The 24,870-nt window shown below is 51.0% G+C and overlaps 6 protein-coding genes across 6 annotated transcripts; 3 read left to right on the plus strand and 3 right to left on the minus strand.

Annotated features, from left to right (window-relative positions):
- Window positions 1-54: 54 nt before the first annotated feature.
- RhiXN_00697 (transporter protein Sec23) lies at window positions 55-4,515 on the minus strand (the record flags this gene model as incomplete). Its single annotated transcript, XM_043320516.1, has 15 exons — window positions 55-78; window positions 131-340; window positions 402-580; window positions 773-1,298; window positions 1,359-1,598; window positions 1,665-1,823; window positions 1,878-2,192; window positions 2,251-2,545; window positions 2,602-2,748; window positions 2,799-2,823; window positions 3,172-3,446; window positions 3,498-3,525; window positions 3,581-3,613; window positions 3,668-3,700; window positions 3,753-4,515. The coding sequence occupies 15 exons, from the start codon at window positions 4,513-4,515 to the stop codon at window positions 55-57; spliced, it is 3,252 nt and encodes a 1,083-aa protein (XP_043179528.1).
- A 459-nt stretch (window positions 4,516-4,974) lies between these two features.
- On the plus strand, window positions 4,975-7,472 carry RhiXN_00698 (C2H2 zinc finger; the record flags this gene model as incomplete). The annotated part of the gene is made up of 6 exons (XM_043320517.1): window positions 4,975-5,219; window positions 5,285-5,404; window positions 5,487-6,840; window positions 6,895-6,964; window positions 7,012-7,286; window positions 7,365-7,472. The coding sequence occupies 6 exons, from the start codon at window positions 4,975-4,977 to the stop codon at window positions 7,470-7,472; spliced, it is 2,172 nt and encodes a 723-aa protein (XP_043179529.1).
- A 602-nt stretch (window positions 7,473-8,074) lies between these two features.
- Window positions 8,075-11,343, plus strand: RhiXN_00699 (major facilitator superfamily transporter; the record flags this gene model as incomplete). Its single annotated transcript, XM_043320518.1, has 15 exons — window positions 8,075-8,125; window positions 8,179-8,346; window positions 8,403-8,576; window positions 8,628-8,641; window positions 8,689-8,978; window positions 9,035-9,056; window positions 9,107-9,711; window positions 9,763-10,402; window positions 10,451-10,503; window positions 10,556-10,604; window positions 10,658-10,666; window positions 10,718-10,870; window positions 11,037-11,098; window positions 11,149-11,225; window positions 11,290-11,343. The coding sequence occupies 15 exons, from the start codon at window positions 8,075-8,077 to the stop codon at window positions 11,341-11,343; spliced, it is 2,421 nt and encodes an 806-aa protein (XP_043179530.1).
- Window positions 11,344-12,133: 790 nt separating this feature from the next.
- On the minus strand, window positions 12,134-13,667 carry RhiXN_00700 (protein phosphatase 1, catalytic subunit; the record flags this gene model as incomplete). Its single annotated transcript, XM_043320519.1, has 7 exons — window positions 12,134-12,148; window positions 12,228-12,455; window positions 12,513-12,799; window positions 12,853-13,029; window positions 13,089-13,319; window positions 13,369-13,500; window positions 13,610-13,667. 7 exons carry the CDS (start codon window positions 13,665-13,667, stop codon window positions 12,134-12,136), a joined length of 1,128 nt encoding a protein of 375 aa, XP_043179531.1.
- Window positions 13,668-14,751: 1,084 nt separating this feature from the next.
- On the minus strand, window positions 14,752-17,581 carry RhiXN_00701 (Nascent polypeptide-associated complex subunit alpha; the record flags this gene model as incomplete). The annotated part of the gene is made up of 7 exons (XM_043320520.1): window positions 14,752-14,851; window positions 14,909-14,982; window positions 15,038-15,184; window positions 15,241-15,566; window positions 15,613-16,789; window positions 16,836-17,144; window positions 17,198-17,581. 7 exons carry the CDS (start codon window positions 17,579-17,581, stop codon window positions 14,752-14,754), a joined length of 2,517 nt encoding a protein of 838 aa, XP_043179532.1.
- Window positions 17,582-21,910: 4,329 nt separating this feature from the next.
- On the plus strand, window positions 21,911-24,025 carry RhiXN_00702 (uncharacterized protein; the record flags this gene model as incomplete). Its single annotated transcript, XM_043320521.1, has 4 exons — window positions 21,911-21,963; window positions 22,030-22,307; window positions 22,354-22,427; window positions 22,481-24,025. The coding sequence occupies 4 exons, from the start codon at window positions 21,911-21,913 to the stop codon at window positions 24,023-24,025; spliced, it is 1,950 nt and encodes a 649-aa protein (XP_043179533.1).
- Between the last annotated feature and the right edge of the window lie 845 nt (window positions 24,026-24,870).

Below are 24,870 nucleotides of genomic sequence, written 5' to 3' on the forward strand. Positions count from 1 at the left end.
TTGTATACATTTTTGAGAACTTTTATACAAGTTGTATATACTCTATCATGAAGCTCAAGTAGTCGATGCACCCACAGCCTATAGGAATAAGGTTAATAAACCCAAAGCCCTGGACAAGTAGAGAACTTACCAAACGCTTAAGATGCTCCATGAACACCTGCAGGCTCACATCATCCGTAAAGATAGCTGCGCCCGCACCACCGCCGCTCGATGTCCCATACATTCCTTGTGACATGTGTGTGGTTGATGGGTTAAGTTTGGACAACAAGAAACGTGCTTGAGATCCTCCTTGGTCACAAACAACATAACGTGGGATAGGGAATCGATCAACAAGAAGGTCCTACCAGAAGGACAACGGGGATCAGCATTACAACTTTTGGCTGTCGCTTATGCTTCCTTACCTGGGCATCGCCCACAGGTGCTTCCAAGAGTTCCCGGAAGTTTTCGTAGCCATCTTGTTCTTGATACCCTGCCTTTCGCCATTGAGCAACGGTTTCTCCATGGAAAATGAGGATGTGGAAGAATGTATCCAGGAGAAGGATAACGTCGGTTTGATCGAGACGCTGTCCAACAATACGGGCTGAGGTGGTGTGTCAAAAGTGTACGACATCAGAGTAGGTTGCATCATAATGAGCGAATTGTTCACGTCCTCCTCATTCAAGATATGCCTGAATTAATGCGCATTAGTCCGTGTGTGTTGTTGAGTAATCAGGGACTTGCCTATAGAACGCTGTTTCGTCAGGACTGTTGTTGAACACCTGCAAGAACTGACTACGGCGAAGGTGGAACATGAATTGCGGATAAATGCTAAAGTTATCAGCTAGTCTGAAGCTCATCGTGTCTTCTTTGCGATAGTCCGCAAACTTCTGGCATAACCTAATGAGCATGCGGTCAAGCCAGCGAAGGACATCCGGACTATCGTCAATCTCCGCCTTGAAGACCGCGATACGGGCCATAAGCACTGCTGCAGCCTCCTGGTCAAAGCTTGCCGAGATTGTTGGCGATCCTGCTTCGGCAAAGTTACGTGCAATTGTCGAGACGCGCAGACGCATTTGACCCGAGGAATGCTGGAAGTGGGTCACAAACTGAATCAGACCACGCGAGCCTGCTTGAAGTGGTTGACCAGCGGGAGTAACGACTTCAAAGTAAACAGCCGTCGAGGTTCTAGGTGTAAGCGTGCAAATCTTCCAGGCAGAGGTTTGAGCGATTCCAATCTCTGTCTCGCCAACACACGCTGATTTTTTGTTAGCCGAAATAGCATGGCCAATAAGTCCAGAGACTTTGAGCTCTTTGGTCGTCTATGAAATGTGCGGACACAGTTTGAATATGGCATGACGCCATGATGCCAAAGTACCCACCTGGACATCAAATGTCGCATTGAAGCCCATCTGCAAATGCCCTTGTGCGTCCTTGTTGAAAATCCGAATAAAGCTTTGCTTGAAAATCGACGTCGCAAAGGAGTCGGACAAGACGATAACACCGTTGGTCATATTTGCCAACAATTTCATCTCCAGCAACCCGACCTGATCCAGGCACCCTGCGAACAGGTCGATCGCATGTCCATTTTGGGCAGCACGCTTTGCAAGGCCTTCGTAGAACTATGATTGTAAACCGGCATCGACGCGTTTATTACATCTAGCTTTAAAAATTGGTTACCAACTCACCTTGGAGGCACGCTTAAAGTGCTTAACACTATCCCTATCGATATCATGATGGGAACGAATAGGCTCGCGAAGCTCGTTGCTGACAACCATCCCAGGTCCTTCTGTAGCCGGACCGCCGGAAAAGACCATGATGCGCGCGCCAGTGTTTGAGAATGTCGACTAGGCCCGACGATAAGCACTTGAGATCAAGCATCTAAATCCGCGCATGCTCACCTCCAAAAGTCCCACAGCAACGCTGATCGCTACACCGGTGCACCTCAGCGGTCGCTTATCGTTGGCAACCGGCCACGGATCACGCGCGAGTTGCTCGAGAATCGATGTGAGTTGGAACTCGACTTGGGAAATAGGCAGCAAGAATCGGGCGGCGCCGAATGATTGTGGGGGCACAGGCTGGCCCGGGCGTGGAGCTGCACGATTGGCCGAGGAGAGGTTGAGCATATCTTGAATCTGTTTGGGAGTATATTCCTTTCCGCCCCGGAAAACATAAGACTTGGAGCATTCAGCGTAGCCCAACTCGTGCACTTGAGTCTAGGGTCAATTTCCATCAGTCGTGATGTGGGTGAATTTGGGAAAGAAGCATACACACCATAGTGCCATATGTGATAAGTCCGACAAGTGCATGCGCTGGCAACAAGCTCAAGCTAAGCACCAGGGCATCGCGGAGAGCCTTTAAATCTTCCTCGTCCAAGCATGTGTCAACGACAAACAAAAAGATAGGTGGTACAGGGGCAGGCCGGGAAAGCGTGTACTCGATGGTAGTGTACTTGGGCAAGAGTTCGGCTGGGAGATTGGTATTCGAGATGTCCTTGTAGTGGGGAGGAAATGCATTGCGCTGCAAGCAGAATGGACATATCCAGAGTTTACCACGGACATCGATTTGGCTAAAATAGGAACGAAAAAGTAAGCATTTATTAGTGTGTGTTTGATAGGCGCATACCAGTATGGATTCAGGATTGCGCGACAAGGCGGCTTGCATGTTACAGGCTCGTACAAAACAGGTGGCAAATCTTCACGGTGTTTGAGTGGTGTATAGAGAGCCGCGATAGGAACGACCGTGCGAGTGGCTTCAATACGGCTCGAGGGCCTGTGACGCGCCAGTCAGACTTGCGTCACTTGCAAACGTATAACACATACCATACGTTCCAACTAAGTCGCACGCCTATGTAAAACGTAAGATTATGCTACATCTCTCGTATTTTGGCCATACCGTCTCTCTCTTCGACGTCCTCAAAATTCATCGCGGGATTTGTGTAGCTGTCAAGGTGAGATGGCCAAGGCTTGAGACAAATGCGACGTGGAGGCTCTGGTGGCTGTACCCTAGACTGTGCTTAGATAACCCTCGACGCATTTGTACTGAAATAGAACTTAATTCCGTAATAAAGTGCACTCCCCAGGCCAGTATACAGCAAATTTAAACCTCAAACGTCCCAAAACAAAAAAGAAGGAAACGGATGTACACAAAGTACAGAATGGAAAGTGATGTCTGGTTAGAAACCGAGAAGAATACCAAGTGTAACGCCAAAGAACAACCAAAAGGAAACGGTAGCAACAGGAACTCGCGTTGCTGCGTTAGTCGCAATAGCTTGCGCATAGTCCGCCCCGCATGAGTTGGCAGCCAGCTTCTGGGCCGGAGAATAGACCTTGGACAGTGGAAGCGATTTGTCCGTAGCGTATTGCGCGTAAAGGGACATCAGGGACTTGGTACATGGGCTGCATGACGGGGTAGACTTTTGGGGTACCGGTGTACCTATCGGCAATGCATAGAAGTAGGTATCAACAGGTCTAGACAAGAATTAGTCATGATCGCGAAAGTGCACTAGAATTTGAACTCACGAGCTGGAAGCGACCGACTCGACAAAGCCTAGACCCACTGTTAGCCCTCTGCTCTTTGTCGTCTAATTGGGATTATTACTCACAATATGCGTTGCTCCTTTGGTTAACCAAGCAACCTATTCAACCCTTGTTCATCAATACGTGCCAAACATAGAGCTGAATCCTCCTACCTGCTTGTCGCATGAGGTCATAAGTCTTGAACCCTAGATAGGACAAATCAGCAAACTAGTGACGAGATCAACAATCAAAACACACCATTCAATGCTTCGAGTGCGTTCCCATTCTGATTTGCGATATCGGTCCCACAAACCTCCGGCTTTACGATCTCGCTAGCAAGCCAGTTCATGGTAGTACGACACTCTCCGATGGATCTTGTAGTGTCACAAGTACCACCCATGACGGCCGTTAGCTCCGTAAGGTTAGATTGGATATTAAAAAAGGAATTTGAGGTGCCCAGCAGGAGCGAAAAGGGGCGGCACGCTCTGAATGTCATGTTCGTTGTAAAAGAGGAAAAGAAGCTACTGCACGCCGGGGTCGAGAAGTTAAAAGAGAGACTCGAATCAAATGGTTGGGGGAATGGTGTTGGAACAGGCCAGGCCGGGTCGGGGATGGCAGGGGCAACCGAAGAGATGCCTGCTCCAAGTTGCTGAGGAGCTGTGGTATCTAGAGCAGATGTGGTAGCTGTTGGTGTTGGTATTGGTGTCCGGCGGAGTTCGTCTGCAGGGTCAAGAGATACCAATTGCCTGGGAATGTGGTGCTTCAGACTGGCTACTCGGTTTGCCCAGTGAGAGGCTACGTAAGGAGCTGGAGCCTCTATATCGATATCTATCGGTCCGGTGACTGCATGTCTCGAGGTGAGAGTAATTATAACTAGAACTACCACGGGTACGACAAGGCCAAGGAACCGCTGGTGAGCAGATAATCGACCATGCTTCGGTTTGGGAGCCAATGGAGCTGAACCGGCCGTAGCAAGGGGATCATTCGGTGTTGGGAGAGGACTGGGGGGCGGAGTAAACATGAATGAAGGCGAGTGTGCAAAGGAATGTGAGCCTCGCAAGGCAGAAAGTGTCGGAAACCCGTCGTGGTCCAGAACAAGAACAATCCTCGTTCAGGGTCTTTCATGCTTTCTCGGTGCGGGAATACCCATCATCCTGGAGATCCTCGTGCCTTGGAATTGCCAATCCTCACCTTCTCGTTGTGTGCCTATTTTGGTCCACTGTGTGGCCAAACACCAACTTAATCCCTACCGCGAAGTTCATCGGCGGATTCACCAGAAGCATCAGTGGTGTAGAACCTCCATGTTGCTTAGCTTCCCCACGTGAGTAACACACAACATCCATATCGCACTGATTAATTATATCTTCGTTAGCCTGCTGGGATGCGATGCCCGCTCCTAGCTTTATATCTTGGCCCTTGGCTCAGTGTCACTTATTCCAAGACTCTCCCCCTCCCCTCCCACAATCAATCAAACTTATACATGCCTGCATCTGATCCACCTTTTATTCCACCGTCTGACCCATTCATAATCGAATCTTCTTCTCAGCTCATTTGTCCTCGCTTGCCTGACTCTGTCATTCATTATCCCCCCGAAGACGAGGATGATATCCTCAAGCCATATATTGGCGTATTCCGCCTCGATCCATTTACGACTCACGATGGTGTCCGTGGGCGTCCGGTTCCTGCGCCACTACGCGCCGCCCACACCCTCAGGACACTCGGCCAGTGATTCTCGAGTTTCAGCTCGACCTTGGGAACCCTCCGTGTCCCTTATCCGAATCTGAATCCAGTCCCGATGGTGGCTCCGCCTCGGAGCTGTCGCCTCCAGCTCTTGATATCTCCGAGGGGCCAGTTACGGTACCTGGACGGCGACACGGCTCAGTCACCGACGCTTTCAGAACATCCGCGCGGTCAGCCCGAGGCTACGAATCCATCACCTGCGACCTTGTATCATCCCCGGCCCCATTCTCATTCATTCTCTCATTTTGATAGTACGCATCACTCGTACCCGATGCATCACGACCATTCCAAATTCGACCCTCACGATCACCCCTTTACACGAATGAACCGCACTCCTGATCCCCAGCCAACCGTACTCCAGCCGTCAACGACATCGGCCTACCCTCCTTCGCTTGCCTATTGGGCAGATCGTACCGCATCTAGGTCCGAGTCCATGTATGCGCCCGATCCCACTTTGGAAGCAAGCCAAGACTCGTCCAATGGATATCAGTATGCGTATAGTGTCTTAAATGCTTCAGGAAGCGATGGCTATCAAACAACCCAAGCCCCCTCCTATTCCTATTCCCATTCCCAGGGTCACTCATATAGCGACTGTGCCCCCTACTCACGAGAGGCAACCACATTGCCATTTCCGAGGAGCGATGTATCAACACGACATCAGCATACCCTCTTTTCAACCCCAGCGCAAATGTCGATCGCTTCCCGCCAAGATGGGGTTAACCGTCTAGCCAACTGTGATCCAAGCCCAGGTCCTTTGCCATGCTCAGATGGAAATATCGGCCCGGCCGATGAACACTCACTTGGGTACAGTGGCCTAGGATATATCCAGCACCACTTGCCGATAGGCAGTTGTGTGGTTGATGGAACTCAGGTTCACGACGGTGATTGCCGTGGCTTCCTTCCCACTCAGAATGATGCCCGACATAGGGATATCAAACTCCAACCGTCTTCTCCTCATCAGGCACAGCTCGATTTGGTGTGTCGACCTCCGCTTCCCGCCCCATACGGTTCGTATTCGCGCGAAGCACAATTTCAGCCAACCCCGCGAGACGACGATCAAGCCATTTCTCGGGAATATGAACAATACGGCCGTGGGTACGATCCATCCGAAGGACACATCTATCATCAGCAAACCCCTGGGACATACACTCGTGATTCGCCACATAGTTATGGCTCTGATTCCAACGCCTTTGATAGGCGCACATCCATATCCTTCGACCGCCCGATCTCACGTACTGGCGTCTTGGACCACTCGGCTCCTGGGACATACAGCTACCCTGAGGCGGGCACTTTGAACTTGACAGATTCGGCTCGGTTCCATCGCCCTATCTCCCGCTCTTTCAGTCATTCTAATTTATCGCCTGTGTCCAGTCCGCTCGCCAGGCGGACTTCTCTTGATGTTATTGACGCTCCTGGCACGGTCACCCCTATGCGTATTTTTGATTCTCCTGTTGCGGTCAGGTCTTTGACCCTCTCCCCTACTCCTTCAACCACTTCGAGCTTGGTAGATCGGCGCGATAATACTCGACCCTCTCGTCGATTCGCGCCGTTTATGCCTGGCGAGATGAGTCAAGTTGGAGGAGGTAGCAAGGAGCACCGGTGTGATGTACGTCCTTACAACTTTTGATCGTCCGACAATAACTGATATATGCGCGAGTAGGTATGCAATAGGCGGTTCAATCGTCCTTCGACACTCGTCACACACATGAATACACACACGGGCGAGAAACGTACGTTTGTACATCCCTCAAATTAAAGTAAACTAATTCTTCCTTAGCGCACATATGCCCAATCCCGAATTGTGGTAGTCGATTTAGCGTGTCTTCCAATCTCAAGCGCCACGTAAAGAATCACAAATCTCCGGGATCACAACCTCGCGGACGCAAGAAACGTAACGTCGCTCGCAAAGAAGATGCTCCCAAGCCACAGTCTCGCGCGCTTCAAGACGCAAGAATGTACAACCCTGTGCCCCGAGAGTTTGCGCGGAATGCGCAACTTCAAGGTCTTGTCTTCACGTCCTCCCTACAAGATGCCCAAGGAAGTCGCCACGCTGTGCGCTCCTCTCCCCGGTAAGTCCGTTGATTAAGTTGCGCCTTTCATGATAAATTCGTGATTTCTCTTTGTATCTAGCCGTTCGGCCTCATGGATGCCCAGGTGATGAGAATTATGAAGAACGCGATTCCTTCTTCTACGCTCAAGAAGCGGATCAGCCGACTCCATATCACCCGCTCATGGTAGGTTCTTTAGTATAGCTTTACATGGTGTAGATCGCGGAGCCTTAACTGTCTCATCGGTAAAGTGGAGGCTACGCCCGACTCTTCCAGGGCCACTTCCCAGCCAGGCGGAACTAGCTAGGGCACGCGGCGCGTACGGATTTGGTGGCGACCTGTCCAGATCGAGAGGATGGGAGAATGATCATCACCGAGCTTGATGGATGTCTCGTGTTATGGCATCCAGATGAAGGCGGTTCTTGCTCAGGGGATATGCGCTTCCGTATTTTTGGGACTTGGTTAACATTTGTATTTTCTTCACTGTCTATTGTCTATGCTTTCCTCTTTGATCCCGTGGCAGGGCCGAAGACTTGTCTAGGCTCGTCCAGACTTTGTCAGTCGACCCGGTCAGGGGATCGCACCATACCCTTTTGACATACTTCGTATTGTGATTATCTGACCCAGAATGACAACCATAGTTGATTCTAATTTTGGAAGGACCCTTCTGGCTAGATAATGACGTCAGAGAGTGCTTGTGTTCAGACCGAGGTCAACGTCCACAGCGCAGTCCGAAGAGCTTTCAATAGAGTGTTTAGCAGCGCCTATTACGTGATTACGCGTGGATCCAACATGGCGAACACTACGCCTCGCCCCACTCACATAACACTTCCCGAAACTCATGTGAGTTTTGGAAATTGATGTACCCACAAGCAATGATGAGCACTGACACTGAGCTCGCACCAGTCGGCGAGTCCGCACTCGAATCGAGTTCGGCTGAGCCCACGCCTGCGGATTCGGCCTCTTCTCTCCCGCATCATCGTGTGGCAGCACTCCAAGTCGACCAGCCCAAGCACCCCGAGTTTCGTTTAGTCGCCCACCTGCGAATGAACATCCAAGTGCACGTAGACCTTCTCGAGGGGGCAACTCAATTTTCGGACGGAGTTCATCGCGGAGACAGGATGACGATGCAGCAGGATTGCTTCTCCCCAACACTTGGGGTCCAGATGGTCATGACGGTGATAAGCCGCCACCTATCCCGAGCGCACTTAATCCTTCGTCGGATGCCACTCCGTTGCCAGTATTATCTGTGATCGTACTATCCATAGCACTGTTGGGAGAATTCTTAAGTGCGGTGAGTATATTTGTGATTTGGTTGAGGATATGTATATTGATCGAAATTTAGAATGTGTCCACTCCGTATGTCAACGCCATCACCAAAATTCAAGTTTCTCATGTATACACAGGTTCATTATCAATATGGTCAAGGCGTTCTTCGAGGACAACAAGGACAAATCCGAGAACTCCCAAGAACTAGACGCCGAAGCAGGATATTGGGCCGGCATTCTCGTCTCAGTATTCTTCATTACTCAATTTCTTACCTCTCTCCCATGGGCTACTGTCGCGGATAAGCACGGTCGGCGTGCCGTACTTTTCATTTCGCTGCTCGGAAATGCATTGACATGTACCATGTTTGGATTGTCCACCAATCTGCCTCAGGCAATCGTCATTCGTCTGGCGCAGGGTGTATTTAACGGTGCAGTGGGGGTTGCCCGGGAACTGTTGCGGGAATCACGGATTCAAGTAATGAAGGTCGTGCATACTCCATCCTAGGGTTAGTCCGAGTATATCTCTTGCAAGCCAAAGTACCTGATATCTGTGCAGCTTCTCTTGGGGGTTGGGAGGTGTAGCTGGGGCCATCATTGGAGGGTCTCTCGAGTCTCCCGCTATTAAATGGCCAACATTCTTTGCCGAGGGCCGCTTTCCCCTTCTTGTTTCTTATCCCTATCTTCTTCCATGTTTCACAGCGAGCTGTATCACTGGATTGGGTGCATTCTTATGCCTCTTCCTTGGCTGGGACGGAGGTCCACGGACGGGACTTATTCGTCTTCCCGATGATGGAGAAGACGACAAGCCCGCCGATGAAGAAGCGCATACACACTCTCACATTGAAGGGCTATCACCGGCGGGCCCGCTTCAGGGCGTCGCTCGTAAAGTCAGTCGACGGTTTTCGGGATATTTTGCGCGCCGTGTACGAGAGAACTCGCGCAACGGCTCGCCCGTTCCATTGGCTTCCCCAAGCAATGGCGATGGACGCTCCCCGTCCATAGGGGTTGGGACAGGCTCAGCATATGGTTACCGTAGCCGAATGAACAGCGTGGCGGCTAGTGTCAGGAGGCGGAGAGCGAGTATGGCAAGCACCGCTAGAGCTCGAGCCGGAGATGGGAACCAAGATGAAAATATTGGGCTTGCCCAACGGCTGCTCATGGGTATGTCTAATAGCCTATATCACAGGAACGAATGACTAACGGGCTGCATAGCAAACGAACATAATGTAACAAACATGACCGACCTTTGGGTCGCCGCAGCCATTACTGCCGATAACGAACAAGTTTTTGAAGACTGGGATTCCGATGGCGCAGGCTCAGATGACGACGCCCGACCTCGGATCAGCGCTGATGCGTCCCCTTCACACCTTTCCCCTGGTGAACGTCAGCCTTCATCTTCACGCCGACCGTCTTCATCTCAGAGGAGCTATACTCGTTCTCCTTCCCGCCCTGGAACATTCGCATCTAGCCACATGGGTACGTCACTTGGGGCTCGAATGTCCTCGGTTCCTGCTAGACGGGCATCTTCTGTCTCGAGTCGCCCTGCGATCTTTGCCAATACTGGACTTGACGATCATGGATACGCGTATGCTACAAGTATTCCTATGGACCAAGCTTCTATTTCTGTCGCCACCGAAGCAGGGACGCTCGCCCCAATCATGGAGGGTCGAACTGCTTCATCTGCTAGCGAGCCTACTGAACAAGCCGATAGTACGATTACTCCCCTTGTGATAGTGGAGGAACGACCTTCCAGTGCAATTAGCCAACTTCCGCTTGTCATAATCTTTCAGTATGGCCTTTTGGCACTGCATGGTACCACGCACGATCAGATCTTCCTGAGCTATCTAGTCTCGTAAGTGGACGTTCATTTATTCTGGCAAAAATACTGAGATACTTGCAGACCCTATAAAACTGGAGGACTGGGCCTCAACCCTGGTCACTTTGCGCAGCTTGGTGGGTGCCAACCAATCCAACTTGAGCAATGAACACTAACAAAGCAGAGCAGTGGCGTTAATGTGTCTTGCGCAGATTGTATTCCAATTTTATCTTTATCCGTAAGTCGAACCAGCTTGTTATTAGCATACTAATGTCATTGATGGATGAATAGGAATATTGGGTGAGTCTCAGATTAAGGCATCGATGCTATTGATTAACATGCCTTTGCCAGGCCCCCTCTTGGTCGCTTCTCGCACTTGGCAATGTTCCGTATCGGCAACGCACTCTATATTCCTGCCTACCTAACTGTCGTTCTCTACCGTCATTTCGCAAGCCCCGTTAGTGGAGGGAGTTTACCGATCATGATATTATTGTCGATCAGCACGTAAGTATTTTCCTCGCCAATTCTCTTGTTACCGAGAACCTACGGTTTTGGTGTATCGGGGAGTTGAGCAATGGTTTGGGCCCCCTAGCCCGTCTGGTGGGGAGAGGGAGAGGGGTCTGGATCTGATGTCCTGGAACTGAATCGGCGCTGACATGCGTCCCTCAAGCGCGATTCGATACTGCGGGAATACATTCGCGTACACCAGTGTGGCGGTTCTGCTCAACTATAGTACGTCCGACTGTTGCCTATCTTGAACTGGATCCTAACTTTAAGAACAGTGTCCCCGCCTCACGTTGTGAGCTTATCAAACGGGATGGCACAATCGGTCGTTTCGCTCGCTCGATTTATTGGTCCGGTAAGCCCAAAAACCTTCGACCTTGTGCGAAAATGGCCACTGATGTCCCAATGTGGTTGATTAGGTCCTTGGCGGATATGTAAGTCTTACGTTTAGTCGTATCCCTATTCCTTACTAAAACATCGTGCTCGGTCTCGCCAATCATTTCCTTGCTTCTCGGCCTTTAATACCCAATCATCTCGAATCGTAGTTATGGTCTCTCAGCGTGCAAGATAACCCCAACGAGTACGGATTTGGGTTCTACGTGTGCACCGCAGTTTGCACACTCTGCATCCTTCACAGCTTTACCATCCGGTAACAAACTCGATGGCCGCTAATCACCGGTGTGCACATCTCGTGTCGTGGCTCGCATTGCAAAGCTCGACCTCGTACTGTTCAACGAGTGTGATTAATAGAAGTGCTCAGCTTGGTAATGCCGAAACTAACTCGATATATCCTTTTCTGTATCTAACGCGTTGAATCTCAAATTGTCAATACATCTAGCCGCATTTAGAATTTGGAATGGGATTGAGAAGATAAATGGTTCTTTGTGTGTAGAGACAAATTTATATAGACGCGGTGGTGGGAGGTTAAGGGGTTAGGGGAAGAAAAAAAGTACACAACCCATAGGATACGTGCGATCGCAAGCATAAGGTATTACAAGGGGCAAGATCAGAATGGAGGCAAACATTTGTGGGTGAAAAGGTAGGAAAGCAGGGCATAGAGCACACTCGTGACAGTCAGTACGATCAAGAGGGAACTGCAAGATTGGACAGAAGAGGGCAGGGGCAGATGGTAGGCTCAGTAGCGGGCGAGGGGTGGCCAGGTTGTGAGGCGCGGGATGGGTCAGTGATTAGATGGTGGGGCACACACACGGTGGTATCCCACGCTCGGTCAGAAAAAGATAGGAAAAAAAGCCAGCAAAAAGCCTAAAGCCAATACGTCTACATTTCGCAATCGTACACGGGCGCCAGTGAGCAATATCCCACACCCAGCCCAGCCCCTTAACCGCAAAGAGTCTACCATGTCCACACCTCGCTTCTCAATCTGTGCCAAAGCTCCGATCCCCCGATCTACCCACACACGAGATGCCGCACCGCGCAAGACGCAAGTAGGTGCGGCCGCAAACCGTGCAGACCACTTAGCCCATCTTGTTGTCGCCCTTCTTCTTTTGTTTACGTGGGTTATCGGTCTCCCGACGTTCACACCACCGTATGGGTACTTGGCCTTCTTTTCTGCGGGCTTCAGGATCTATGGTAGATGTGTCAGGTTTAGTTTTAAAATAGCGCAACCGCAGGCGGCGCGTACCTGGAAGGAGCACAACAGAGTTTCGTCCACACTCATCATCGCACCAGCATTGTCAAACTCGCCGCAGTAGTTGGGAGCTGAAAATAGCGTGACAAGCTGTCGTTTTGCAAAGAATTCGTACCCATCTTCCACGACTTGGTGCGCTCGGCAAATAAGATCCATATCGTGCTTCTGCAGGAAGCGGCCAACTACATCCGGACCAAAAGTGAATGAGACTCCACGGTCATTTTCACTCCAGCCGGTGATATCCTTGTCGGGATCTGACCACAGAAGATCGCAAAGCAGACCTGGGCACCATGATATCAGATCGAGTCAGGTTACGTAAGAATATGCGCTTTACCGGTGTCGGGAACGTCGGTAGGCCGCATCACCCTGCGGATTTGTTCCATGCTTTGCAGATCGGGACTCAGTCCTCCGTGCATGGTGAAAATCTTCTCATCGATGATGGCGGCAATGGGGAGGCAGTTGAAGCAATCGGTAAACGTCTTCCAAAGCTTGATGTTGTACCGCCTCTTGCCTACCAAACCAGGAAGAAATTAGATGTACATAGTGAGTGAAAAGGGCTTAATCACGCACACTCGTCGTAAAATCCATAAATACGGTTGATACTCGCGCACTCGTGGTTGCCTCGTAGGATAAAGAAGTTTTCGGGGTACTTGATCTTATAAGCCAAGAGCAAACAAATTGTCTCTAAACTCTGTTTTCCACGGTCGACATAGTCGCCGAGGAAGAGATAATTGGCCTCTGGAGGGAAACCGCCATACTCAAACAACCGCAACAAGTCATAATATTGGCCGTGGATATCGCCTGGAACACGACGTCAACGCCAGGTCATCTGACAAATATTCCGACTAACCGCATATCTTGATTGGAGCCTCGAGTTCGAGCAGAATTGGCTGGTTAATAAAGATATCTCGCGCTTTTGTGCACAGGAACTTGATTTCGTACTCCTGGAGCTGTACGGGCTTGCCGGGGCGATTTCCTCGAACTGTGTAACCCGTGTTAGATCCGCCCTGCGCTTACGCACGACTCGGAGTGGGGCACTGGGCCACCACACGAGTCGAGTACGGGAAAATATGATAATTTCGAATGCTCACCTTCCAACAAACGGTCTATCACCGAGTCCAAGTCAATGTCACCCGCGTTGTCTGCCATGAGGGGTCGTGTGTTCGTGGGGGAGAGAGTCGGGATCGCTGTATCAAGTCTCGGAGGGGACCGGAGAGGGGAATATACTCGGATTTCGATAGGGATTAAGTGTCCTGGAACGCAGCGGTGGTGGATCAGCAAGAGAACGGGCAAGGGGAGCGGGGCATGGTGGGCGTGTGTTGATACTGGCTGTATCCGCACCCTCAGCGCACGGGCCACTGCTCAAGGCGCGAATAAGCACATAAACATCCTGCTGCAAGTAGCAACATGCGCAATTGCTCGCCATGCGACAAGGGGAAAAGCACGGCACAGCAGATACCGCAAAAAGAAAACAAATAAATACCAACGTTAATAAGCAGTGAGCTCACGCCTGATACAACCTGCTCCGGACTTGCAAATAATATCGTGCTCGGTGTCCGGCCAGTCGTGGGCAGAGGAGCTGTGGTCGTTGATCTGGTGAGAACAGCACAACCCTTCGGTGGCGCCTATAGCTACACCAAGCACCAGCAAACACACCCCCTCGTTCACAAGCTCAGAAAATTTGCCCGACCCACATTTGTCTCTATCTTGTCCATCACGTTTCCATTCGCATCTCCCAATGTATCTCACTGAAATCATATTTCTATTCCTTAGCTCTGTCGCGTATTTTTTAATAGGTCACGTGCGCGGTGCTAGGGCATAAATGGGGTGGCTACACTGCCAGCAAACCCACACCACGTCAGCAGAAGCACTGCTGCTCAAGTGCGCTCAAAACGGGAGCCATGAGCTCATGGGCACGAGATACATCAATACCCATCTGCATCATGAAAATTTTCTGATGTACGGTATCACCCCGTAACGCGACCAAACAAGCGCACAGCGCTAGCTTCAAATAAAACCAGATATAGTGATTAAGAAACCATATAGCTAATCAATAACTACGCTTATACTGATAAAAGAGTATCAAAGGAAGAGGCGGAGAGGATACAGAAATAGCCCGAAACCGAAACCGAAACCAAGTAGGCTGCTACATGGTACCAACAGATAAGAATCATACAGGGCAGCCTTGTACATGTCTTTTGAGATACATATCATAAATTCGTATTCGATCACATTATCGGTTCGTATTGTTGTCATTTGCGTTGTGGTTTGAAGTCGCATTACCATTGGCTTCGTTGGTGCCATCAGGGCGGGCACGACGACGGCGACGACGACTAAAGTTAAGTATAGTATCAGCTTCTTGGCCCCCAGACTTGGTGGATGTAACATACCGAGGGAAGGGTGGAGGTTTGGTCATGGGTCGCTCGTCCAAATCCAATGCGGCATTAGTACCAGCTTGTAGACACTAAACCCATCGCTCTCGTTAAAAATTGAATTCAAATATATGCAGAAACACTCACCTCGATCCAGTCTACAACTTGCATCACATTCTCAGCTTGGAGCAGGAACTGCTCGCCCTCGCACCGGACTCGGATCACGTTGCGGCGTTTATAATAGTCACTCCCCAGTCCGCTCTCGGCTCTCTGGAGTGTATATTGGCGGATCAGCTGATTTCCGGACGAAACGGCGGATTAAAGTGAGGCAGGCCCGAAGCAAATGGAACCGAAGTTTGAGTGTGCGACCATCGTCGAGAAGACGAGGTAGAGTTACTTGCACTGATCGAGACCGTGCTGTCGTTCGCGTTCGCTTTATCATCTGGCGCAGGTGTTTCTTGCGGTTGAGATACGGTAGATCTCGAAGAGTTACCGTGGAATCGCGACAATAAAGACGAGCGGCTTCCATTATCACTCGCTGCAGTTGACGAAGCTCTCCTTGAGTTACGCCGTGAAGGTTGATTCAAGGGCAAGCGTGGAGCGGCCGATTCATGACCAGGCAAGTGCACTATTTTTACGTTAATACCACGCATCAATGACTCGTGCACCGCATAGACTCACCTGTCGGTGAGTTCAAATCCACCTCGTCCTCAGTACGACACCTTCGTATTTATCCTTGCCCTTGATTTTACCTCCAATAGGCACCTTCCTGATGTCGTACTTGTAGACCATCAAACTGGTCCCGTGTATTACAATATACTGCTTCTTCCAGCCCCGATCCTTGGCCAAGACACCCGGTGCACTAAATTCCATCTTGCGGGGCATCATCGCCTCGATATGGATCCCGCATGAGTATCCGGGAAGCCCTTCCTTTCCCTCCTCCTCGCGCGGTACGGAAGGGTACAAGTCATTATAGCCAGGGGGGTGTCTGATCTGTGTCGGCATTGAATTACGTCGTATCAAAAGCTTGGGTGTGGATGGAGTAGGTGTACCGGGCGTAGCGGTCATAGGGCATATCGATTCCCGAGGAGTGCGGAGTGCATCGAACCCGGTCAGAGACATCTCCTCTGAGTGAGTGGGCGACGACAAGTTCATCATACTGTGGGATACTTGTTGGTACAATGCCGGTCGCGGTGATTCGCCATTTGGGTCGCGCAGAACCGTTGCGGCCCGTGCGCGCCGTGCGGCTATTGTGTTCGAGGGAGACAATGGTACCGGGGCCGCCTTGGGCGACGATACATGGGCTCGGGGGGATGCAAGCGATATTAATTGAGAGACCCTCGGCGTCCGATGAGGAGTCTTAAGAGCCTGCCGAGCGGCCGCAACCGGATGAGAAAAGTAATCCGTTCTGGGTGGAAGACCACTCGAGGCACGGTCAACCCCAGGGGTAATATCTACTACCGTCCATGGCGATCCATTGATCGTCGATGGACCGGGAGTAGGAGTAATTTGTAGGCCGAGCGCCGAGGCCTCACCAAGCGTACGATTTTGGTCGGAAGCACGAGGCGTAGCAAGTCCAGAAGGGTCATCTGCTGAAGGTGCGGGTGCGTGCATCTCACGTGCGTCAAAATAATCGCCATCGGGCCCTTCGCTGCCACTATGCAATGTCGATTCCTCAGTGCTTTCGTCAATGCTGTCATGGGCCTCTGGAGAAGAGTCTCCATCAGGCATCATGCCTTCGTTGTCTGAAGAGTCGCTATCAGTGCCGTCGCTACTTCCGTCTTCATCGTCGTCCTCTTCAGCGTGCGTTGTAGCCATATTCGAAGTGCCGTGACGCATAAGGGCTGGCATAGACTTTTTCACATGACGCATCTCCTCTGGGTGAAAGCTCTGGAACCACTATTATTTAAACATAGATAGATTGTGAAAGAGATACGATGCTCACCCTCGTACGAGGTAATGTATGGTCATGGGCTGGCGTAGGTGGGAGTGGTGGTAGGTTAAGAATAGGCATGGGCATTATTGACCGTGGCAAAGAAGGGGATAATCGCATGTTCATTCCTCCTGGGGTCACAGGCGAACTGACTGCTTTTCCCAGTGCCCGCGGCGTCCGTGCGATGACAGGTGAGTTATTTGTCGGTGGGAGTGCCGAGCGTGCTGCGGAAGATTGCCCAGAGCCATAGCCAGAATCGATCTCTGGACTGCCTTGAACGATAGATGGTCGCTTCGGAGAGGATTGGGCCGGTTCCATTTCCTGGTCGTCAGAAGGGGGAGTGTTGGGTGTTGGTGAGAAAAGGAGGAATTAACTGGGGTTGTTTGTGTGGGGCCTGACGTGCAAGAGGGTGCCGAAAGGGTGTCGTGATTGGCCGGAGTGATCGTAACGGCCTTTGGCCAAGTGATCTCCGTTGGTGTCGTATTACTGCGAGGACGATTGCCCTCACGGGGGGTGGAGTCGGCAGAAGATCTCGGTTTGTCACACGAAGCGCCCTCGATGGGAGTGTCAAATAGTGCCGGCTCTTTCAGAGGCGAACGCACTCCTAGGACCTTGCGTACGACTGAGGAAGCTCGTGCGTGTATTTGTGATGCCTGAAGCACAGAGAGCGCAGATAGAGAACGGGTACGAGTCGAGTAGATCGGCGAGATGTTCGTCTTGAGCTTACTTCTTGGTTCTCGAGCCGAGAATGTGTGCATTATGTTTGCATGTGGGTATATACTTGTAACCACCTGCATGGGGCGCAGACGAGGTGGGGAGGTATCAGTAAAGGGTCAACCGGAAGTCCAAGTCCAGGGTAGGCTTTATGGGAGCGATGCGAATTGAGCTGCTCAGGCTAAGCTCCGAGGGGCAGCACTAGGGCTGAGAGATAACGAGAACAGAACTCACCTGCTTAAATCGACATTCTTCAGCCGACGGCCTGCAGAAAGTGGTTGTTTGTGAGTGCCCCTGTGGTTGCAGCGCAACTTGTACTTGCGCTTATCCAACCTCACCCAGATCTCGACTGGTCTGTCAAAGAACTCTTCACTCGGATGACGCACATACCATCCAATTCGCCAACCCCGCAGATTCCCATTTTTGGGTATCACAGCCACCACCTCGTGCAGACTCCACCTGCCATCTTGGGCATACATGAAAATAAATTTAAATAAATTTACACGGTCTGGCGTCACTGGCGACGTCGTTGAGCAAATATGTTTCATCCGCGAGCCATCCCGCCGCTCACACTGGGTCAAAAAATGCGTAAACCCCCTCGGATGAATGCCCTAAACATAGACCAGCCGGTTCTTCGGGATCTCGGCATCCTGAACGTATGAGCTTTCCGCATACAGCACATACGGAGCCCGTGTATCACGATAGGATCATCACATAAGCATCGCTTGGCAAACCCCTGACACGGGCAACCAACTGAAACAAAGATAAATGATAGTTGTATTCGTTACTAGTCGACCTGTGACCAATTTAGAAGTATCTAAACTTAACTTGGTATTATTATTGAACGCACACGGTACGAGTGAAACCAGGCTTGGACGGTGCATTTTTCCAACCATATGCTCACACCAACGCAATCTTGTTACGCACCACTTGAAGCCGCGGCCATCCAATCCCGTTCATCCCGATCGCGAAGATAGCGGGAGAGCGCTTCCCATTCCCATCGATTCAGTATGCATTCCGCATTGCTCCACCCCTAAGATATACCTGTGGAGTTCCGCAGTCGAATCATATGCTTCAAGAATTGAAAGAACTTTTTTTTTTAGTAATTCAACTGGCCATGGGTTGGACGCTCGTTCCGCTTTGGTCTTACTACTCACGCCGCCCTATCTCGTACCAACCGCTCACGGTAATCAAAAATACATCGAACTCGAGAGATTGCAACTCATGTTGTTTGTTTATTCTTCGCTGCTCGACGATCGTTATTGTCGTTCGATTCAACTGCGACAGATTACAAACTTGGCAAATACGAGAAACATGACTCGGATTTGGACTCAGACCCCATCACAGTTGAACAGATTGGGAGTGGAGGCGGCAATAAATATGTATCGTTTTAGTTAGGACGATTGACACGCCGGTGCCTCAAATAAGATCACAAACAGCCAGAGATCACTTGCTGTTCTATAAGAGCTAACATTGCACTGCTGCGCAGTGAACACATACTGACGAAACAATAACATAATAGGCATCCATCAATTTAACTTTAGCTCACCGAGGCTCTGAGGTCTGGACACAGTATGCACACCCCGTGAACAATCGGATACCAGCTGCGAATAAAGCGACATCGCCAAATGGTTTCTCGGGTTCGAATTCGGGACTCAAATCCCATCGATGTGCCGACCCGTAGCGCGCCCCTGAACGTCAATCAGCCGATCCGCCGGCTACGACTTTGGGACGTTTTCGGGTGTCGTCGGCTTTCTTGGCTTCTTAGGCGAGTGGTAAAAAAAGTGCCGGTGTACGTGAGCTTGGGAAGGATGAAATAACACGGAAAGGCAACGTGACCTCCCACAGCTGGTTCCCAGGGCTGAAGGTTGAAAATAAAAAAAGGGGGTGGGTTGAAAAGTTTTATGGGCTGCACGACCCCTCGGCTGTCTTTATTCCGATCATCATTCTAATTGACATTTTCCGCTGGCGGAGGTGAGGAAATGATACGTAATAGCGATCATCAAGAGGATTCGCCATTCTGATGCATTTATTCGGGAACATTTTGTTCCCACATTATCGCTTCGTAATGCAACTTGTCCAAGGCTATGTATGAAACAATGCGAAGAACCGCAACGGAAATCACATCGAACATGACCCATAGCTGTACAATTCAAAACGAGCATGCGACGTTCTATCAAACCCAAAGATCGGTCGCTCCTCCATGATCATGGAGAAACAGCATGTGCGGCCAATTCGTACTCGTTTGCCTTGAACTGTTCACCCCAATTTTTTACGGCTAGCGATTCCGGGGTTCCGATCACTTCTGGACCTCACAGACCTCGTGCGCGTGCGCTACTAGCCTATACTACGACACTATCTTATCAATTGGTGATCCCATTAAATGAGCGTCTAAATCCGTGAGATAGAAAGTCAATACGTCACGACAATACACTATAAGTCCCGCCTTGGCGCGGAGAGTCCAGCACAAATGAGATAAAGAGTGTACAATGCGAGAGATTGCCCAGCAACCAAGCACAAAACACAAGACAGAACCCTGAAACGATTGAAATGACGTCACGTCAGTCATCACACGACGATCGTGTGTAAGCCCAGAAATTATTTTTAAATAATGTTGTCTAGATCTAGCAAGTCCCGGAGAGATAAAGCTGGAATTTACCCGAATTTATTTAGTGTTAGCCCTGAAAGTTATAGATGTGTTCAGGAACCGATACAGACGCTGAGCATAGACATGCATCATCGAAGGCACCATCCGAAGCTGCCTCGAGGTCCATATGAGGCCATGAGGCAGCTTCGGATGCCAAGGCAATGTGAACTGTCAAAGATTGTGCATTCGATTGTGGCGTGTGGAGTCAGCGGGAGAGGTGCTTGTCTTACAAGGCCAAGGGGGCAAGGGCATACAAGTTACCGTAAAGCAGTGGAGCTGAAAGACACATTGTATGTTACGCCCACAACGAGATATTTTTATTAATTTTGTTATTCGCTAGCGGCGCATGGCTACGGTTCGCGCGCACGTCGAAATGCGCGGAGCAACTAATAACCCCCCTGCGAATGCGTGCTTGATGTGTGAACCCAATGGGCTTGGTCTTATTCGGGTGTGGCCAAGGGAACGAGGGATGGAAACATCTCGAGAAAAAAGGGCCATTTCATCTCAATAGACTTACCATCGAATGGGGGTTTGCAATCTATGAAAGCCGGAGCGAGCAATTGTAACCTGTACACCGCAGCATGCCTCGACTTTGTATTCGGACGAAGGTATTTCCGTGGCATAATGGATGAACAAAGTCTGTCCGTTAGTACATAGGATAAACTGTGATGGTAGCTGTCCTCCGTCCCGATTGTAGACGCGATTGAATTCATTCCAGGTATGCTTCCGGATCCGTTACAGTTCCTGACACCGTTAGTGATAGTTCCAATAAAAGACTTCCTGAGCGTCTTGGCGATCCACGTGCGAGAGGAGGCTGATCGCACCAGGACTTCCGTCACTGCTGTAATCAGTCACATTGTCTACAATTCACCCAGCAGGAGAGAGGGAGGGGGAGGGAGGGCTTCAATGTCGTTAGACGATAAGCGATGTCGCCAGGGAGCGAGTAGCGTGTTCGTTTCAACCGCATGTTGGCTTGATATAGGTACTTTGCGAGATGGGGAAATCGGGGGAGGCACAAGGGCACCGAGTGGCCGAGATGTATGCGCCTCGAATGGATGGAAGAACCTCGTTCAGCGACTTCGGCATTTGTTGTGATGCGCCAAGGGCGGTCCTATCACGACAGGGGGAAAAGTCTATTGGCCGATCAGTATTGGGAGCCGCATGACCGTGGGAGCCACATGGGCACACAGTACTGGTCTTGAGGCAGAGGAGATGGAAAGGGGATATTACTTTATATGAGATTGGCCGAATGTAACTTGGTGTGGGACTACTGATGAGATGTAAAAGCAGGTGCGATCTTGAGCTTGCTACTGCGGAGCGCGCTTGCCGAGAATTTTCGCAAGATCGAATGCTGTAATAGTCATTAATGGGGATATTCTTAAAGTTCCGTTGTTCAGTTAGCAGTGAATGCCAAGAGAAAGGACATGGGTCTGTCGGCGTAACACGAGGCGAACTATTTTTATTTTATTATTTTTATTTACGTTTACGTATGTTCTAGCGTTGCAAGGGGAGAGCGAACTGCTGATGGGGTGCAAATAACTTGATATGAGCATCAGGACAGTGGACGTCATTGGGATAATATGCCGATATTGAGATGACGAGCTCGGTGGAAGTGATTACGAGACCCCGAATACCATCCGGTAGGAGATTACCACGCCAAGACAAGCGCTAGCCGGGGACTGCAACGAGCACGGGGTTCTGAGCACACGGAAAGGTGGTGACAGAGATGGGAGATGGTGTAAAGGAATTAGTTAGAGTTCGGGCAGGGACTAACGGTGTGTGCGCGAGAGTGAGAGGAACAATGACGTCTTGCCTATTTGGCTGAAACCACGGAATCCGCGGAAGCGCAAGTGTGTTCTTGAAGAGAGTCAAGAGGCGAGTGCACACACACTACTCACTAGATTCCACCCAATCTGACGCGGACGATGTCGAAGCCTCGTGGCCCATTCCGCCCTGCGAGCCAATACCCGGCCGACCCATATGCACAAAGCCAGTCCAAGGGCGCTTCTCGGGGACGTCTGAACGGTCGAGCCGTGCGCACCGACGTGCTCCCTGGTCTCTTGAGCTCGATGCGCTCGAATCGCTTTCCGAGCCCCAGAAGAGTGCAATTCTCATCCTAGGAGGTGTGTCCAAGTTAGCCATCGGCCTCGGCGCTGCTGACGTGAACAGATCCCTCACCGCTGGCTCTGAAGCCTCTATTGGGCATCAAGTCGCTTGCATCATCCCTGTTAATAGTAGCGTCGGTGAGCACGTGTGATGATACGTCCAAGTCGATCTCTAGACTGACTCTTGGCAGACCCGGCCATCGCTCGATATCCCACAGAACGAACCCACGCCTGAAATTCGGCTGCTCCCTATTGAGGCTGAGAGCACACAGGAAGGAGCAGCTCGACTGGCAGACATCATGAAGTCAGCCGAAAAGCTCGCTCGTCAATGGCGCCGGGACCTTGTAGACGCTGGACAGCCATCGACTGGCACACTCACTCGTCCCCCAGCCCAACGCAGCAGGCTCTCGTTTGGCGGCGATTCCCAGCTACTTACTCCCCCAGCCACTCCCCGCATGCGTCCCACGTCCCGCCTTCCCAAGGGCCGAGATCGCCAGAACTACATTAACCAACAGCGTGCACTCGACATGGTCATCAATTTCCTTCCGAATTCAAACGCCAAGGGAATCATCAAAGAGGCAATTCTCGTCACCACCATCGTCAAGCCCTCGCTCTTTCCCCTCACCCCGCAGAAGCCCGGCTTGTTTTCCTCGGGTGTCACGGAACCTTCTCTCTCCCGTGTCCCATCCGCTGCGGATGTGCGCCTCAACTCGCGCTGGTCCCGTATGTTCTCCGGCTCCCGAACATCCCTGGTCATCAGCAATTCAAACCCCCGGTCTCAGTCACCCTCCTCGCTAGCACCGCCCATGCCTGCAACACCCGCCCGCATCATTCACATCCTCCCATTCACTTACCTCCCTCCTCCCCAGGGTCCCTTTGCCCATGCTCATCTCATCCGAAAACTCGAGGCCTTCTTGCTTGATTTTTCCTATTCGCCTGCTGCCATGAAATTGAACTCGAATCCAAACATGCCAAAGTCGTCAGAACGATTGCGCCCATTCTTGCTGAGCCGGACTGGCTTGACCGAGACCATGCGCATTAGGCGACAAGAGTACACTTTGGGCGATCTCGTCATTGGCGGCCTACTGGACTGCCGAGCCGAGTCCAACTCTCGTCCGGCCAGTGGATACGCAGCAAGTGAGATATCAGACACGACCGAGTGGATGACAGGGAGGGCATGGCTCGGAGGTGTCGCTGATATTGTACTCCAGACCCCTGGCAGTTCGGCCTCAGGAACAACGGGCGTTGCACCAAGCCCGAGCTCGCTTTCAACTTCTGGCACCCAATCGGCGCCTGTTTCCGCACCATCCAGTCCCCAGACGACGGTTGTACCCGGCCCGCCACGCCCAGCACGTAGTGATACACGTCGGACCCTTTCTCTTGGCACTGCCGAGCCTCGTCCGCAGGTCTCGGTTCCAGTCCCCGCGATTACGATCAACTCTAGCAAGCGAGACCAGCGCGCTTCGCTCCCTACGCCCCCAGAATCGAGCGATAGCGAGTCCCATGCGAATTATACCGAGTACTGGAGGGATCATGATAACCCATCGGCGGGAACGACCGTGAGCTTGAACGACTGGGAGGGATCGGTCCCTACACCCCCTACACCTGGGTCCCCGACCAAGGACTTGCCTGACCGTCGCAAGTCCAGCCCATTGAGGAGTAGCACCGAGGCCACCGAGACCAAGAAGAAATGGTGGAGTTGGGGTCGCGGGCGAAAGATTAGTGCACACATGTAATGGCCGCCATACGAGCGATAGAGGCGGAGTGGGGTAGTGGTGGGGATGTATTGCGAAGACGACGAGCTTAAGGCTCGCAGAAAATTACAAGGCTCGAGCGAGAACCGGGCTTTTGAAGCGCTCATGCTGTCCTCGCACGCGTGAACGACTTCGGAGGACGAGTGAGCGAACTCGGGTTTGACATCCCCGGCCGATCTTATTTTTTGGTCAAACGAACACGATTTATCATCAATCAACCCTAGACTTTTCCTTTTTTTTACTTCCTAGTATGGGTCTTGAACTCCCTCGGCTTTGGACTTGTCCCCCTCATGTATTACCATATTGCGTTCCTCGGTTTCCCCTTTCTTCTTTTTGACTTGTTTCCTTTTCCTGCACCTACCCACATGTCTCTTTACCATTACGCACGTTCCTTAACATTTGTCCATACGTGGACCTTATTACGTTCATCCTCTCGTCTCCTGTGTTATTGGACAAAAACACACCACGAATGCTGTTCATGCCGACTGTTGTTTGGACTTGTGACACTGTCTCGCTTTATCCTCACATTCTATCGACACTTTCTCTCCATCTCTCTCTCTCTCTCTACAGATCAGATCCTCGCTTTAGTCCAATAGTTGTGCTGGTTATCTGTTTGTCACTTTTTTCTTTCTCTCATCTTCCTGTTTATGATCCAATCAATTACCGCCCGCGCCGAAATTACGAGAAATGATTTTGACGCCGGATGTTATACCGTTTCAAATACACGTACCTGAACTCCATTGCGTTATCTACTTTGCCAAGAGCGGTGTTAATGGGGGGTGAAGATCCCTCCGAGGGGTGAAAAAGGGCAGACACAGAATGAGTGT

This window comes from Rhizoctonia solani, chromosome 4, assembly GCF_016906535.1.
Source record: "Rhizoctonia solani chromosome 4, complete sequence".
Lineage (NCBI taxonomy): Eukaryota > Fungi > Basidiomycota > Agaricomycetes > Cantharellales > Ceratobasidiaceae > Rhizoctonia > Rhizoctonia solani.